The sequence below is a fragment of the Thrips palmi genome, unplaced genomic scaffold, assembly GCF_012932325.1.
Source record: "Thrips palmi isolate BJ-2018 unplaced genomic scaffold, TpBJ-2018v1 HiC_scaffold_8, whole genome shotgun sequence".
NCBI lineage: Eukaryota > Metazoa > Arthropoda > Insecta > Thysanoptera > Thripidae > Thrips > Thrips palmi.
The window spans coordinates 12,429,144-12,445,859 of NW_023144635.1; the positions used below are offsets into that span (position 1 = coordinate 12,429,144).

Genomic DNA, 16,716 nt, shown 5'->3' on the forward strand with positions numbered 1-16,716 from the left:
GCGCTGCACGCAGAAAACCGGCGCGCAGTGGGACAGTGGGCCAGGGGATGGGCGGAGGCGGCCGAAATCCCGGACGCGTCTTGAACTCCAGAGTCGCTGAATGGGACTCGAACCGAATGCCTGACCCCCACCAATAGATTGCTCTCCGATCGAGGAATCCATTGGTGGGCTCACACGTTTGGTTCGAGTCCTGTTTAGCACGTCTAGAGTTTTGGCCACCTGCACCGGTCTTCTGGCCCACTGTGCGGCGCTTGCCGTTTTGGCGCCACTTTTTCAACGCGTTTTTGCCCGAGCAATCACTGCGCAAAAGGCGGAGCGAGGAAGCGGTTTTTTCCCCGGGGCAAAAGGCGCTGCCACCCCGGGGGGCCCGGGAGAAAGGGGCGCGGCGACACTGTGCTGTGCGTCAGCGGGCGGCAGGGCGCGGCGGGGCCTCCATGGCGGCACGCGTGCCCGACCCCAATTGGACCGCCATGACGTCACCCTCGCCATATTTTCATTCGCGACCGAGACCAAAGACGAGAGGATCAGCAGGCTGATTCCGAGAGTCATTCTCGTCGCTCTGTCTCTCTCGCACTCATGGAGCGTTCCGTATAGGTGCGAGAGAGAGCGAAGACACGACTCTCGGAATCAGTCTGCGGGCTGACAACAAGGGACGGCTCGCGGGGCGCGCGGAGCCCTCGCTCAGCGCCTCCCAGAAGGCCGCCGCAAAGGACGCGTGTGTCACAGCACCGCGTCAATGGGATCCAGCGCGCCGAAAAAAACCTCTCTGAATGGATGGCACTGAATGGGAGCACCGACAGAAAGTCCGCGGTTAAATTTTATTTGCCTCCGAAAACGCGTCGCCGCGCCGCCGACGTGTGGCCCACACTGTGGGCCGAACGGTACCTGCTGAAGGTCGAGGAAAATGAAACGCCGAGGATGAATGACGGAATGAACGGATGAATGGGGCAGGCGCCGCGCGCTAATGAGGCAGCGCTGTCGGCGCGTGGCCCGCGGCGCCCGTCGCTCTGTCTCTCTCGCACTCGTGGGCCGAGAGTGACAGGTGCGAGAGAGACAGTAGCCTGGTGTTGCCATTCAATCTCGTATGGGCGCGGGCCTCAAAGCAGCGGCGGCGGGAGCACAGCGCGTACGAGTCTAAATTTGTTCTGCTTTCCACGAACGGGGCGCGCAGATTCCGCGAGGCGTCAGCGCAGATCACAACACAGAGTTCGCGCTTTGACGGCGCTGGAATCGGATATTATTCGGAATTCTGAATCCTGCTCCACGAGAGTTTTGAAATGTTTTCGAATGAAACAAAGCGTGCACGCTGGTGTCCGAGACAGCCAGACAGACAACCATGGACAGCCATAGCCAGAGTGAGCCAGAGCCAGAACCAGCCAGCCAGCCAGCTAGACAACCATGGACAGCCATAGCCAGAGTGAGCCAGAGCCAGCCAGAGCCAGTCAGCCAACCAGCCAGAGTCAGCCAGCCAGCCTGAGCCAGAGCCCGCCAGGGGCCCGCCAGAGCGGGTCAGCCGGCCAGAGCCAGCTGGAGCAGGCAAGGCCGAGCCAGCCAACATGCGTGGCGCCGCTGGGTCCCTGGGGAGTTTCTCGCGGCAGTGTACTTTTTTGAAGGTCACAATGCGCGCGGCGCGCTCCGCGTCGTGGCCGATGAGTCGGTTGACTTTCACTCGGTGCGGCGCGGGGCGAGGCGCGGCGTGGCGCGGCGGTGCGGTGCGAGGACAAGCCACGCGGAGGACCGGCCGGACCCGCGCGCGCGGACTCGGACCGGACAGCAGCTTCATTCCACACAGCGCCCTGGACGCTCTGTCTCTCTCGCACCCCCACGCGACGCCCCGTGAGTGCGAGAGAGACAGCGCTGTTCGGAAATGGAGCTGCCTGGCATGGCGCCCCGCCCCGCCCCGCCCCGCCCCGCCCCGCCCCGCCCCCGCTACGCTCCGCGAGCAGGATGAACCCACTCAGCAGATTGTTCCGAAAACTCGCACCTCAAGTCAGGGAGTCCGGAACGACGGCCGGCGGCTCGCGCGTCCCCGGGAGTAACGGCGGCGGCCTCCGAAGAGGTTTGCCCCAGTTTCTGCTCGACGCCGGCCTCGCGATGGCCAGCGTGTGTGTGTGTGTGTGTGTGTGTGTGTGTGTGTGTGTGTGTGTGTGTGTGTGTGTGTGTGTGTGTGTGTGTGTCTGTCTGTCTGTCTGTCTGTCTGTGTCGCCGCGGACCGGTGCATAAAGGTGTATGAGTAATAAGCCGGCAGCCATCTCAAGAGGAAAAACGCCACCGCTTCTTCCGGCCGGTCGAATCACGCCGCACCGCCACTGTAAACCTAATCCAATCATCACATATCACGGCCCAAACGGCCCCCGGCCGCCCCCGGGCCCGGCCTGGCTTATGCACAGTGGATATGCGAACCCCTCCCTGAAGGCTGGAGCGGCCTGGAGCCCCGGGGCGTACGGGCATAGTGCACTTAGTACTCGCATGGTCGGGCTTTTACTGCACGCGGCAGGACCACACCGCCTCACGGGCCACACACACTCACACTTGTGCACACACACGCACACACACACTAACACGCATGCGCACAGTCATGCAAGCACCGGCTGAAGCCCGCACGACCACCAGCCATTCAGCAGCACGGTGCCATGCACGGGAGGCAAAGCAGTTTAACCACCTGCTACATTCCCGCCTCCTTTTTGTTGTTTCGGTTTAATGTGAAAGCTCCGCCCTCCGGGGCCGCCCCGCCCCGCCCCGCCCCGCCGGCCACTCCGGGAGGCACTTTGCGGCACTTTATAGTCATTGTGCCGCCGTCGCCGCGGCCGCGCGGCCGGCCGGCACCCCGCCGACACGCGCAGGGCGTTATTATTCCATCGCGTCGCCGAGGACGCCGAGGAGACCGAGCTGGTCCTTTCTTCGGGCGCCCCATATGCACTGAATGGCCCAACGCGGTGTCGCGCTGCGGCGGGGCGGGGCGGGGCGGGGCGGGTAGAAAGTGCGCACGGTGTCACCCTTAGACAATCCGGCGGCGGCCTCGGCCACGACGACCACGACGGCGACCTCCCGACCGCCGCCGCCGCCGCCGGCGGGGTGCGCCTCGCGGCTTCTCGTGCTTCAAAGGCAAAAATGTCGCGCAGGGAAACTCGCCCGCACATACCGGAGAGCAAGAGAGCAGTGTGGCGGCGAAAAGTTCGGCCCTCGGCACGTGAAAAGTAAGCATGCGTGACACGACCACGGACGAGACGAAACCGCGGCGCGACGTGCGCGGCATGGCGCATGGCCGGCAGCAGACCGATTCCGAGAGTCGTCTTCGTCGCTCTGTCTCTCTCGCACTCGAGAGGAACCTCATTATACGCGCGAGAGAGATAGAACGACGAAAACGACTCTCGGAATCAGTCTGCAGGGCGCGCTTCTTCTAGGCGGCGCAGCTCGGCCGGCCGGCCACAGTAGAGGACTGCCGCAGCCACGGTCTCAAAGGCGGCTAGGCTGCTAGGCCCGCCCCGCAGCAACCCGCTGCCAGGACACACACACACACACACACACACGCGCGCGCGCGCGCGCGCGCGCACACATTCACTACAGTGTCGCGGTGTCGCGTGGCCACTTGACACACACGGCCTGGCCTGCCCCGGGGAGAAAGGTGCAAAAAGACAAAACGCTGCCAATCGCACTGACATGTCTGACAGACTGACAGCCGTCGACCTTTTCTCCTCTTTAGCGATTGCTGGCTTTGCGGTGCTGTACTGATGCGGGCGGGCTGCGTGCCCAATCTCGAATATCTCGAAGCCCGAATCGGATTCTTCGCCCACGCTGCGTCTGCGGAGCTGATTCCGAGAGTCGATTCGGTCTCTCTGTGTCTCTCCAGCATTCCTGGGGCGTCCCGTATAGGTGCGAGAGAGACAGAGCGACGAAGTCGACTCTCGGAATGAGTCTACTGAGCGGTCCGAACCGAATCCGCCTACCGACACGCATTGCCGGTGCGCGCACTGTAAACACTGCCGGCCGCTCCACGGTCCGCGGCTCCGCGGTCCGCGCGCTGCATATGGATGCCGAGCAGGGATTCAACAGACTTCCTAATTCGGCGCGCCGCGCTCGGCGCAGGCAGGACCTGCAGACTGATTCCGAGAGTCGTTGTCGTCGCTCTGTCTCTCTGCACCTATACGGGACGCCCCATGAGTGCGAGAGAGACAGAGCGACGAAAATGAACTCTCGCAATCAGTCTGCAGGACGGAGGGACACAGGGTCCCTGGAAATGGACAGGGACTCGGCAGGGCCAGAGAGACAAGGCGAGTTGGAGTGAGTAGGCTAGTTGTAATTGTTGATGAGGAAAGCCAAATCTGTCTCGGCTAAACGAAATTTGCGACCTTGGTTTGATGATTAATCGTACTCTCTCCACTGGGTGCACCTGAGTAAACTTTTTGGCCTTAAAACATCAGGAAGTAGTTGGTAATCAAAATTAGCCGTAATTTACAACGATTTTGCGTTAATTACGAAATTCCGTATTAACCCAGTATCTTACGTTTGTTTACCATGCTTTAAATCCTATTCCAGAGTGTGGTGGTCGCCTGCTCTCTTGCACGCCTTTGCTGGTGGGAGTACAGAGTCGACGAACAGCTCAATCACAGGACAGTGTATCTCTTGTGGTCCCTCGAATGGCACATGAACTCCAGGGCCATAATTGACACGGTTGAGATAGGCTAGTTTATGTGTGAGGAAACCAAACCTGTCCGGCCACACGCCGCCCGGGGATTGGCACGCCCTCATTAAGCCAATTATGTACTCGAATTACTCCCCCGTTTGCGTGTGTGGGTTTTGTCCAGCTCCCAGCTGCCGCCGCGGCATCAAAATAACAGGCCAGTGTATCAGAGTCGTTGTGCCGCCGCGCGACCGACCGGCCCACATCACTGCAACGGGCCAATAATTAATATCAAAACCAGGCCAGCTTATGCTGGACGCGGCTTTCATCCTAGTCCGCCCCGCCCCGCCCCGCCCCGCCCCGCCCCGCCCCGCCCCGCCCCACTCCACCGTGATTAGCGCCGGCGGTGGCGAGCCGTGCACTTTATTTTCGGCGCCCCCACACTCAAAAAGATCTACGAAGAAAGGCTTATTCCGTTTCCCTTGCCTTGCTTGCGAGGTAGGAGGATCACGATCACCCAACAAGGACCGATCTTCTTCAAACTCGTCAACAAAAGCATAAAAAGATTTTTAAACGAGAGTTCTTACTAAAATTATTTCTTACTTTCTAAAAATGATTTTGTTCAACTCCTTCAAAAATGTTGGTTGCACCTTTGTTCACTAGTCCCTATCGGCGCGCGCCAGTTGTTGGGCGCCCACAGATAGGCCCTTTTCGCAGGGATACACTGTTCGGCAGTGAAATCCTGTAGTGAGTTAGTCAGCTGCCACTGATTCCCCGGATTCTGTAGGGATTTTATCGCATCTACTGGAGGCCTCGACCAATTACTCATACCACCGAGTGGTTCGGAATATCCTTGCTGATCTTAGAAACAGTAGCCGTACCCAAAGTTTTTAAATACAGTAAATCCCGGCAAAGTAGGGTCACTGGGTTTTTTGCCAGTGGATACACTTTCGGCTGTGACCTTCAGTCATGTGTCCCCTACCGACGATTCCGGGTCGTGGGGGTTCGTCCACTACAGTGGGAGGCTCCCAATCAGGCCTCCTCCTCCAGTGTTCGAAATCTCCTTCGTGATTTCGGACGTGGCGCCCAAGTACTGATTGGCATGTGGCTCATCTGGCGGATCGGTGGCCGTTTTGCTTTTATCCGCCCGCTCACGGCGCCTGCTACATACCGCCTCGATCCCTTGCAGAGCGCCGCGGTCGCAGATTGGCTGTCAATTTCAGTGAGTGTGGCAGGCGGTGGCGGCCGACGGCCGTGCAAGTATGGAAACGATACCCTTAACCGTTTTCATACGTCGCTCGAAAATGGTGTCGCCGCGATGGCGGGGTGCGGGGGCGGGGCGGGGCGGGGGGGGCCCTTCCGGACCGGTTCAGTTTTCACTTTTCGGCCAACACGATGCCGATGCGATGCGTCCTCCTTCTTCCCGGAGAAGAAGGATCCGACGATCCGACCGCCGCCCGGCCGACCGTCCCAAAACAGGGATTGTAATTTACAGGTGCGGGTCCAGGCGGAGGGAGACGGGGGGAATCCCTGCGTGGTTGGCGGCATCATGTCGCCGCCCGGCTTTCCCTCTGCTCGTGCTTGACGTGCTTCCACTCATTCCGAGAGTCCTTTCCGTCGCACTGTCTCTCCCGCACTCGTGGAGCGTGCCGTGCAGGTGCGAGAGAGACAGAGCGACGAAGACGACTCTCGGAATCAGTCTGCAGGGAAGGCGGCACTTCCGCCAGCGCCACCCACTGCTCCACCTCCTCCACCGCCTTCGCCGCGTCCGTCGCGAAAAATGAAGCCCCGACCGCGGCCATGAAAGCGGCGGCGGCGGTGGCGGCGCAAAATAATGTGAAGGAAGCGCGTTTTTGTCCAGCAGACTGATTCCGAGAGTCTGCTTCCATCGCTCCGTCTCTCTCGCACCTACACGGATCGGATAGCTCCCCCATGAGTGCGAGAGAGACAGAGCGACGAAAACGACTCTCGGAATCAGTCTGCTGGGGCTGGGCCGCGGCAGTGGAGCCGCGGCAGCACTGCACCGGCACAGCAGCAGTGCGGCTCCATCAATACCAATCAGCCGGCCGGACGAGTATGAAAAATTGATTCGCGAACGCGCTGCTGCTTCATTTTCATTTTCAGGCGCAGCGGTACCGTCGCCGTCGTCGCGACGCCTCGCGAGCACCGCGGCCCGCGGCCGTGTCACTTGGCCGTACCATCGAGGGCAGCACTTCCTAGAGAAGGCGGAGGGGAGGGGGGAGACGACGTGACATGCATGTATGTATTTGTGTGTGCGCGTGTGTGTGTGTTTGTTTGTTTGTGTGTGTGTGTGTGTGTGGAGAGAGAGAGAGAGAGAGAGAGAGAGAGAGAGAGAGAGAGAGAGAGAGAGAGAGAGAGAGAGAGAGAGAGAGAGTGTGAGCTGGCACGCGCCCCCCGAAGCACCGCGTCCCCGGCGCCACGCCGCGACAGCTGCCGTGCGAATTCCTGTGCCGGTGCATGCGAGCACCATGCTAGCACCGTGCTAGCACACACGCGAGAGCGCCTCGCCGGCTCGCCTCCAAGACCCCCTTGGCCGCGCCCCGAGGCCCCGAGAAGTGCGATATGGAGGCTGTAATGGCCTGTTTGACATGCGCGCCCGAGTCGCATGGAGGTCATAGGCACGAACAATGTCAGGCCGCGGTCGGGCCGTCAGCACCATTCATACAGGCATGCCTGGCAATGCCTAGCAATGCCTAGCACACTCGACCACACGGCAAACAAAAAAGAATTTAAATGATAATTCCAACGGGACTCGCGCGGGCCGCACGAGCCGCCCGAAAAGAAGGACGAAAAAAGTGTAGAGAATCCTCCATGCTCCGCGTTTAGCGCCTGCTCTTTCTTTGGCGAAAGGGGCGAGCTCCACTGAACATTATGAGAAGCGCACTCGCTCACGTATTCATGGAGAGGCGATAGTGAGCGATGATACCGGCGCGGAATGCGGTTTTGTTGTGAAGCCGGCGAGGGGTTTCGAACCCGCGTTGCGAGCGAGAGTGAACAGGCCTCGCGAGCAACCAAAGTAATTGAGATAACAGGGAGGCTTGCTACAGTGGGAGGGAAGACCGGAAATAAAAGTGAAATATTCAATCGGGCAGCCGCATAATGGGTCAGAAGACCGGTGGTGGCGATCAGAATCCCGGACACGTTTTGAGCTCCAGAGTCGCTAAATGGGACTCGAATCGAACGTGTGACCCCACTAATGGATTGCTCTACGAACGAGGAATCCGAAGATAGGGTCACACGTTCGGTTCGAGGTTCGTTTAGCGACTCTAGAGCTCAAAACGCGTCTAGAGTTGTGGCCGCCGGCGCCGGTCTCCCGGCCCACTGTGCGGCGGTGCGCGGTCCGTGGCCCCGGCGGCCGGCGGCTCCCCCCTCCCGCTTGACCATGACCGTGGCCGCGTGGCCGCCAGGCGGGACAGGTCGGCAGGCGGGTCAGCCGCGCCCCATATTGGCTGCAGCCTTTCTCCGGCTGGCTGCCCAGCCTGCCCAGCGGCCTGCCCGGCCCGGCCCGCGAAAAGGCGGCGGGAGGACCGAGGAGGTGGGCGCCTGCAGCCTGCAGGGTGGGCACCCGTGGCGCCTGCGTGTGCTGCGGGCGGCCCGCCTGTCGGGCGGTTCAGGCAGCACTTACTCTTCACAAACAACAGTGTGCTCACACTCGTGGGCTCACGAGTACACTCCCACGAGCGGAGCGTTGTACTTACTCCATTTGAGGACTCATTTGAGTATACACTCGTACGAGAGTGGCTCAGAACGGTCTGTCGGGGTGGCGGGGCGCTACTAAAGGCGCCGCGGAGGACCCGGAGGACCCGGAGGGATCGGCAGAGCCGCGCCAAACCGAGTTAACAACAGTTTGGCGGGGGCGTTGTTTGGCGTTGTCCCTTGGCCGGCGTTGCCGTGGCGTTGCCGGCAAGCACACTTCACTTCCAAGAGAAACTCCCCGCCGGCGATGCAGCCCGTGCAGCCTGTAGACTGATTCCACACAGTACGGCCGGCCGTCTGTCTCTCTCGCACCGGTACAGAGCGCCCCATTAGTGAGTGAGTGAGAGAGAGAGAGAGAGAGAGAGAGAGAGAGAGAGAGAGAGAGAGAGAGAGAGAGAGAGAGGCCTCCCACTCGGAGTCAGTCTACTGCCGGAGTCCCGGAGTCCCGGGGTCCTGGAGTCCTGGAGTCCTGGAGTGGCGAGGCAACGCCAACCAAAGTTTTGACTTTGAAGGGCCAAGCAAGCCAACCAACCCGGCGAAGGGGCCGGACCCGCCCGGACCCACCGCAACAAAGTGCCGTGTGGTCGGGCTGCAGCGGCGCGGCGTGGCGGGGTTTTGCTGCACCGAAACAAAAAGCGGCGCCGAACACTCTCTCTCTCTCTCTTCTCCTCTCTCTCTCTCTCTCTCGCTCTCTCTCTCGCTCTCTCTCTCTCTCTCTCTCTCTCTCTCTCTCTCTCTCTCTCTCTCTCTCTCTCTCTCTCTCTCCCCCTCTCTCTCTCTCAGTCCGCCTCTTCACCGAGGACCTCGAGATGAATTAGACACCCGTCCGCACGTGCAGCACGAAATGCGGCTGCAAACTGACCGCATCATGTTCGCGTCTTTCGACCGGTTTCGCCGCGCCGCGTTGTTTGGTTGTTTGCAGTTGGAAAGGTTCGGGCCGGCCGCCAGCAGACTGATTCCGAGAGGCGCTTTCGTCGCTCTGTCTCTCTCGCACCTGTACGGGACGCCCCATGAGTGCGAGAGAGACGAAAACAAGTCTCCGAATCAGTCTGGCGAGGCCAACGTCGGGAGGAAGTGCCTCATTGTCACTGCCGCCGATCGGGTTCTCACGCCCGCGCGGTCTGCGGACTGATTCGGAGAGTCGTTTGCGTCTCTCTCGCACCTACACGGAGCGCCCCACGACTGCGAGAGAGACAGAGCGACGAAAACGACTCTCGGAATCAGTCTGCCGTGGGCTGGTTCCCAGTTCCCAGCCCGGTATGCTGGAGAGGGGAATCTATAGCGCGCAGGAAAAGTAAAGTGTAGGCGGTTTAACTGGTTTGGCGTTGGCGGGAAGGACCCGGGCATCGGGAGTTAGGCTAGGTTAGGTGAGGTTAGGTTGGATAAAGTTTGGCGCCACAGGAAGGACCGAGCGGCGACGCCCAATCGTACCCACGACCTGGTCCAAATCAGTGACCCAGAAATAAATAAATGATCGTCGTCGTAGACAGGCGACGTGGCGGGTGACTCGCAGACTAAGAAAAAACAGACAGTAATTTCGTATTTTTCTTTCCGGACTGACAGCAATTGTTGCTGTGGCGCTCTGCTTTTTTTTCTTTTTTTGCGGATGTTCCTTTTCCGTTCCTCCCCGCAGCCCTTAAGTGAGTACGGCACCGCGAATGCGTTTGCGGTGACCGCGCCGCGTGTGTTGTTACAGTGTTGTTGCGCAGCCGAAAAACAAAAAGCTCTCAGGGAGAGCCGCGGAAAAAGCCCGAAAGCCCGCTCGGAATGGGTGCATGGCGTGAGCTGAGCTCGAAGCACGGAGAGCAATTGGAACAACGCGAAGTGATAAAGCGCTCTCGCTGCCGGACCCGCCGGGCTGTGGCTAATTCAATCGCCGTCAAATAATAACACGATAATACGCGCATGCAGCAACACGGCATTAGCTCAGCGAGCTAGAAAACTTTCTCACGTACGTGCGGCAGTGCGGCGCAAGGGGAAATAACTCCTGAAAATTTGTACACCGAAATTCAAAATTCATGAATTTCAAGCCGAAATTATTGAAATTCATTGAAATTCACAAAATTTTATTAAAATTTCACGAATTCGGTCCGAAATTCGTCGAAATTCATTGAAATTCATGAATTTCGGTCCGAAATTCATCGAAATTCATTGAAATTCATCGAAATTCATGGATTGCGGTCTGAAATTCGTTAAAATTTCATCGAAATTCATGTTTTTTGACCCGGGAATTCAAGAAACCACGTGAATTATGGTCCAAAAGTAATTAAGATTCATTTAAATGGAAAAAATATATAAATTGATACAAAAACTAAATATACTTGTACAAAACGTGGAAGTGCATAGAAAACAATCATTTTCATGCAATTTATTTGAATTTTATGCGGTAAGATTTCTCCGGTATGCGCGCTTAGGCTGAAGCAGCCTGGCTTCTAATACCGTCGGAAGCATTCGATTTTTCTGGGTCTAGTTTTGGTCTAAATGACCGTCTACAGACCTAAGAAACCGGTCTAGCATTGAGTGGCCGTTGCGGCTGGAAGGCCCTGAAAAAATTACGCGGCGTCGGGACTAAAAGTAGCCATGTTCATCCCTTGGTTTGGCGCGAATGTATCCCCGCTTTTCCGTCGCGTTGCTAGGCGTGCTGTGAGCACTCACCTACGTCATCCCCGGGCGGCCAGGGGGCCGTCCGAAAACCGTTCCAGAAGGTTCGAGAAGGTTTTCGGGGAAAAACGGCCAGGAAAAAAGGGCCCCGTCCCCGAGAAGTGACACACTGTTTGCAGACGTTCCCCCAATTAGGCAAGGTCAAGGAGCCCTGCCGAGGGAAGGAATGGGGGGGGGAGGGGGGAGCCGGGCGGGGACCTGCATCCTTGGGCCGAGAAGCCTCCCTCGGCCGCCACGCCGTCAGGATATTGGGACCTCAGCTGCCCTCAAAATTGGCCTAGAAATTCATTCGAACATGTTTCTGAAGCAGTGAAAGGAATGGAAGACGAATTTGAAATTTTCAGATTTTTAATGTAAAGCAAATATTAGATCACTTGGGTGAGCCACTTGTGAAAAAAGACTATCATCCCAGAGACCCTCATTGTAAAACGCCATTGTCGTCTGTTTTCTCTCTTCCCCAGACCCCCCCCCCCCCGAGAGTGAGCCATGTGCGTGTGTGTGTGAATGTGTGTTTGTGCGAGGGTCGGCCTGCCTGCCCGGTGCACTCCTCCTATTGTCTCCAATTTTTAAATTCTGTCGCTTTCAATTTTTTAACACTTTAAGCGCCATTTTCTGCTTCCTCATGTCCACGCGGTTAAAGCCATATTTTTTTTTGGATTTTTGACATTTTTGAGTTTTAACCCAATTTGATTACGGAATATAGAAACACATTTTCTTGTGTATCTCCCCAAAGGGCCCAGACCTAGAACTGAATTTCAAAAATACTCTTGTACATCTTTTCATGGCGCATTGAACGAGCTCCTTTATTTTACTCTTAGACTTCTAGAAGCGAATTTACATTTTGCAGCCAGAGGCAATTGTCCTTGGGGGCCAAGACCGCTCCTCTCTCGGCCGACCCGGACTACCTGCTTGGGTCTCGCCCGCAGCCCGCACTGCCCGCCGATGCAAACGGGGCTCGTCTGAGCCGTGGCCGCCCGCGCCTCGTCGCCTTGCTTGGCGGCCTTGCGGGCGCTGGGGGGGACAGACAGACCGTTCGCAGCTCCCAGCACAGCTCCCGGCCGACTGCCGACCGACTCCGCACAGAGCCTCGTCGCCTGTCTCTCTCGCACTTATGCGGGCCGCCCCCTGACGACAGAGACGGAGCGACGAAGGTGATATGCGGAGTCGCTCTGCAGGGCCCGCGGCAACGAAATCTCACACCGAAAATTTCCCCAATTTTGTGATGAAATTCTTGAATTTTGTTGTGAAATTTACGAATTTTGCTGTGAAAAATTTAATGAAAATTTATTTAATTCCATCGAAATTCATCGAAATTCATCGAAATTCATCGAAATTCATTGAAATTCATTGAAATTCATCAAAATTCGCTGAAATTCACTGAAATTCACCGAAATTCCGCGAAAAACAAAATTTGTACACCGAATTCAAAGTTTTTTTCCCCTTTGGGGCGGGGGCACGGCACGGCCAGGCCTGGAGGCTGCAATAAAAGACGCCCCGCACCAAGGAATGCCTCCACTTCTCGAGCAGAGCTCTGCCGGCGCGCTTCTCAACAAAAGCTGCGTACTTCTTCGTACTTCGCACTGCATTTCTCCTAAATCTCCCATCACCGGCGAAAGGGGCCGTCGGAGAGGTGATTTATGTTTGTTGAAGTCGACCGTGAGTGGCTGGACAATGCCGCCGAACCCGCGCGACAAATGAGTGGCACGATATGAACGATGAGCCGGATGGTGACGTTGGAACCGGGCGATGTGAATGGCTGAATAAATGAGGCGAACGATGAATGAAGGAATGCACCGGACGATGATTGAATGAACGCCCTGGACGGTGCATGAATGAGTGCACCAAGTGGTGAATTAATTAATAAATGCCTGGACGATGCATGAATAAGTGCACCAAGTGATGAATGAATGAATGAATGAATGAATGAATGAATGAATGAATGAATGAATGAATGAATGAATGAATGAATGAATGAATGAGTGAATGCACTGGACGATGCATGATTGAGTACACCAAGTGATGAATTTATGAATGGATGAATGCACCGGGCGATGAATGAAAGAATGCACCTGACGATGGCTGAATGAACCGCGCGATGAATGAATGAGCCGGATTATGAAACGTTTTCACTACTCGGGCAGTATGCGTTCAACTTAACGGTCGGGATACTACTGCGTGGCTTCCGGTTAAGTGACCTTGACCTAGACTCGTTCAGTCCTCCGAGGATTGCTTCCCCCTCCCCTCCCCGCCCCCTCCCCTCTTTTCCGCCGCGCCGCGTTTTCTCTTTTTACGCGAGGTAACGCGCTAACGCTTGCCTCGAAGCACGCGCTGGTCAGTACACTCTAACTTCGTCCCTCTCTCCCCCCTCCCCTCCCCCCTCTCCCCTGGACGCTCCACTTGGCCCCGCCGCCGCCCCGCCCAGTCTGCACGCTTCGTGCGTGTGTATAATTGTAACACATGCCGCTCGGATTTCGCGAATGTCTTTGTGTGCGTGTGGGTGTGTGTGTGTGAGTGTGTTTAAGTCTGTCTGTGCGATTGGGCCGATTCCTGCACAACTACTGCCCCGTCACCGCCGCCAGGGCACGCACAGGGCCAGAAGACCGGTGGGGGCGGACAAAACTCTTGACGCGTTTTGAGCTCCAGAGTCGCTAAATGGGACTCGAACCGAACGTGTGACCCCACCAATGGATTCCTCGTTCGGAGAGCAATCCATTGGTGGGGTCACACGTTCGGTTCGAGTCCCATTTAGCGAATCTTGAGCTCGAAACGCGTCTAGAGTTTTGTCCGCCCCCACCGGTCTTCTGGTCCACTGTGGCACGGCCTGCTGGGGCACCAGCTGACGCTCGTCCCCACCCTTTCTCCGCCGGCCGCAGGTAAGGTGGCTTTTGTTTTTCCAGGAAGGCAGCGCTCACGTTCATGGAGTATCGAAACGAGGCCATTGCCAAACGTATTTTTCAAGGAACTGCTTTTTGAAAGTGTTGAGGAAGAAAGCATCAGCGTTAAAGCACACGAGCCGATCTGTCTTCTTAATGACCGTACCATGTGCCTTCCCCCTCCCCTCCCCCAAACACGCGACCTGTCCGTCCTGATGGAGCCTTCTTTTCTTTTGATGGCACTTGCTCCGGCACTCGAGTGCACCGCGACACCAGACGCCGCCGTTGACCCCACCAACGAGCCGCGTCATGACCTAGCTCATGCAGACTGATTCCGAGAGTCGCTTTCGTCGCTCTGTCTCTCTCGCACTCATGGGGCGTTCCTTACAGGTGCGAGAGAGACAGAGCGACGCGCTGCACTGTACAACAAATGCTGCGCTTTCTGGCGTTATCGCCCGGCGAGTCGTCCGTCTGCTCCAGCTGCTCCAGCGGCCGCTCCAGCGAGGCGCGCTGCGTTGCGTGCCGCATCACGCACCGCGCCTCACGCTTTCGAGCCGCGCGGTGGCGCTGGGCAGCGCTATGGGCACGACGCCCCCTGGACGCCGCGCCGCACAGTGGACCAGAAGACCGGTGGAGGCGGCCAAAGCTCTCGACGCGTTTTGAGCTCCAGAGTCGCCAAATGGGGCTCGAACCGGACGTGTGACCCCACCAATGGATTGCTCTCCGAACGAAGAATCCATTGGTGGGGTCAAACGCTCGGTTCGAGTCCTGTTCAGCGACTCTGGAGCTCAAAACGCGTCTAGAGTTTTGGCCACCTCCACCGGCCTTCCGGCCCACTGTGCGCCGGACGCCTTGCTGAAGACTGAGAGCCGCCGTCTTCGTCGCTCTGTCTCTCTCGCACCTATACAAGACTCCCGACAGTGCGCGAGAGACAGAGCGACGAAAACGGCTGTCGGCATCAGTATGCTTGGACGACGGCTACGCCAGAAAGCGAATGGCGACACTCACGCGTTATTCTCTTGAGGATGCTGCCCTTGTTGACGTTGAACATGAAGCGGGCGGCGCGCTGTTGGTCCAGGGCCTGGTCCAGGGCCGGGTCCACGTGCGGCCGGCTGAACGAGATCTTGAACGTGGCTCCGTCCTCTTCGAAGGCGCGCGGCGACAGGCGCACCTCGGCGCCGCCAAGCAGCGAGGGCAGCCTGAGGTGCACGTCGTGGGACTTGATGAAGCTCATGCCCTGGTCGTACAGGTCGTCCGTGAGGTCCTCCACGGAGGGCAGCGCGTTGGGCTGCAGCAGCTCGTTCTCGAGGCTGTCCGCGCCGTCGTCGTGCTTGAGGGCGGCGGGCTCGCCGGAGAGCATGGTTGCCACGCCGGCCAGCGGGTGCGGCGTCACGGCCGCGTTGTGGTTGTGCCGGAACACCAGGCTGTCCGTCACGAACACGTCCTTCTCGCCGAGGGACTTCTTGAGGAAGCGGAAGGCGCTCTTCTGCACGCAGCGCAGCGACGTCCGCTTGCCGCACTCCCAGTACAGGCGGTCCCAGAACGGGTTGCCGCTGTCCAGGCCCCTGTCCGTCGTCGCGTTGGTCGCGTTGCTGGCGCCGGCCGCGGCGTCCACCACCGTCCTGGCCGACCACACGGTCGCGTTCGCGTTCTCGTCCGACCCCCGCGTCGAACTCTCCGGCCTCCCCGGCCCGGCGGCCAGCGCCACCAGCAGCAACACCAGCACCGCACTCATGGCGCACTCTCACGCACACATGTCACACGCACACACTCGCGGCCACCTCGGGCACGGCCTCCTCGTCCACGGCAAGGATCGCGGCGCCACGGACGGCGTCGGCTCTGCTGCACGCGGTCGACTACCGGTGGGGCCACAGGCACAGCCCGGCGCGGCTAGGGGCCCAGCCCGGCGCGGCCCGGCGAGGAGTCTCGGAGAGGAGGCCGGCCGGACGGGGGAAGGGAACGGGGCGAACGGGGCCAAGAGGGGCAGGGCGGGCAGGCGGGCAGGACACGGGGAAGGCGAGGCGGCCCCGCGGACCGGGCCGGGCCGCCGGGCCGAGCAGGGCATAGCCAGACCCACAGGCCCAGAGGCCCAGCTGGTTCCACCTGCAGACCTGCACAGGGACCTGCAGCCAGACGGCCAGCGCGGGGCCGAGGAGTCTGGGCGTCCGCGCCGTCTGCGTGCGGGGCCAAGGGCCAGCACACGTTTGTTGGAGTCGTTTTCGTCGCTCTGTCTCTCTCGCACATACACGGGACACCCCATGAGTGCAGGAGAGATAGAGCGACGAAAATGGCTCTCGGAATCAGTCTGCAGGGCTAGCCAGCCAGGGCCAGGGGCAGCCAAGGGGAAGGCCAGCGCAGTGCACTGGCTCCTCTCCGCGCTTTACGCGCTACATACACCAATTTAATTTGCAGTGCAGGCCACCGCGCCTTGCCGTAGTACTGTCCGCGCTTTTCATCTTGTGAAAAGGAAAGGACCCTCACAGAATTACGCGCAGCCTCCTTAGCATCCTCGCTTAGAATGCATACGGCACTTTTCCTCGCATGGAAAGGACCCTCACAGAGGCACAGCTTCCTCGCTTGCAAATCTATTGGCAATGAAAGGATGGCTTAGGCCGTCGTAATCTGCAGACATGCCTCGTTTCTGAATAATCACGTTTCGGAACTGTGATTTTTACCAGCGAACTTTCTTGTTTTGCTGATGACTATCCTTTCAAGAAATTTCAAAAGAAAGAGCCGATGAGAATCGCTGAGAGCCACAGCCACAGTGCTGCAACCTTTTTCTTGAACACTGGAGAAGTTGTTCCCCTTGTCGTGACGCGTCACACGCGCGATTTCGAAAGATGG

At 58.4% G+C, this 16,716-nt stretch overlaps 1 protein-coding gene across 1 annotated transcript in view; it reads right to left on the bottom strand.

The window, feature by feature from the left end:
* LOC117653249 overlaps positions 1-15,630 on the bottom strand; it is a 40,571-nt gene extending 24,941 nt beyond the window's left edge. Inside the window, exon 1 of the mRNA XM_034398808.1 lies at positions 14,881-15,630. Coding sequence (XP_034254699.1) covers positions 14,881-15,607 — 727 coding nt within the window. The 5' untranslated portion in view covers positions 15,608-15,630. The remainder of the gene's footprint in view (positions 1-14,880) is intronic.
* Between the last annotated feature and the right edge of the window lie 1,086 nt (positions 15,631-16,716).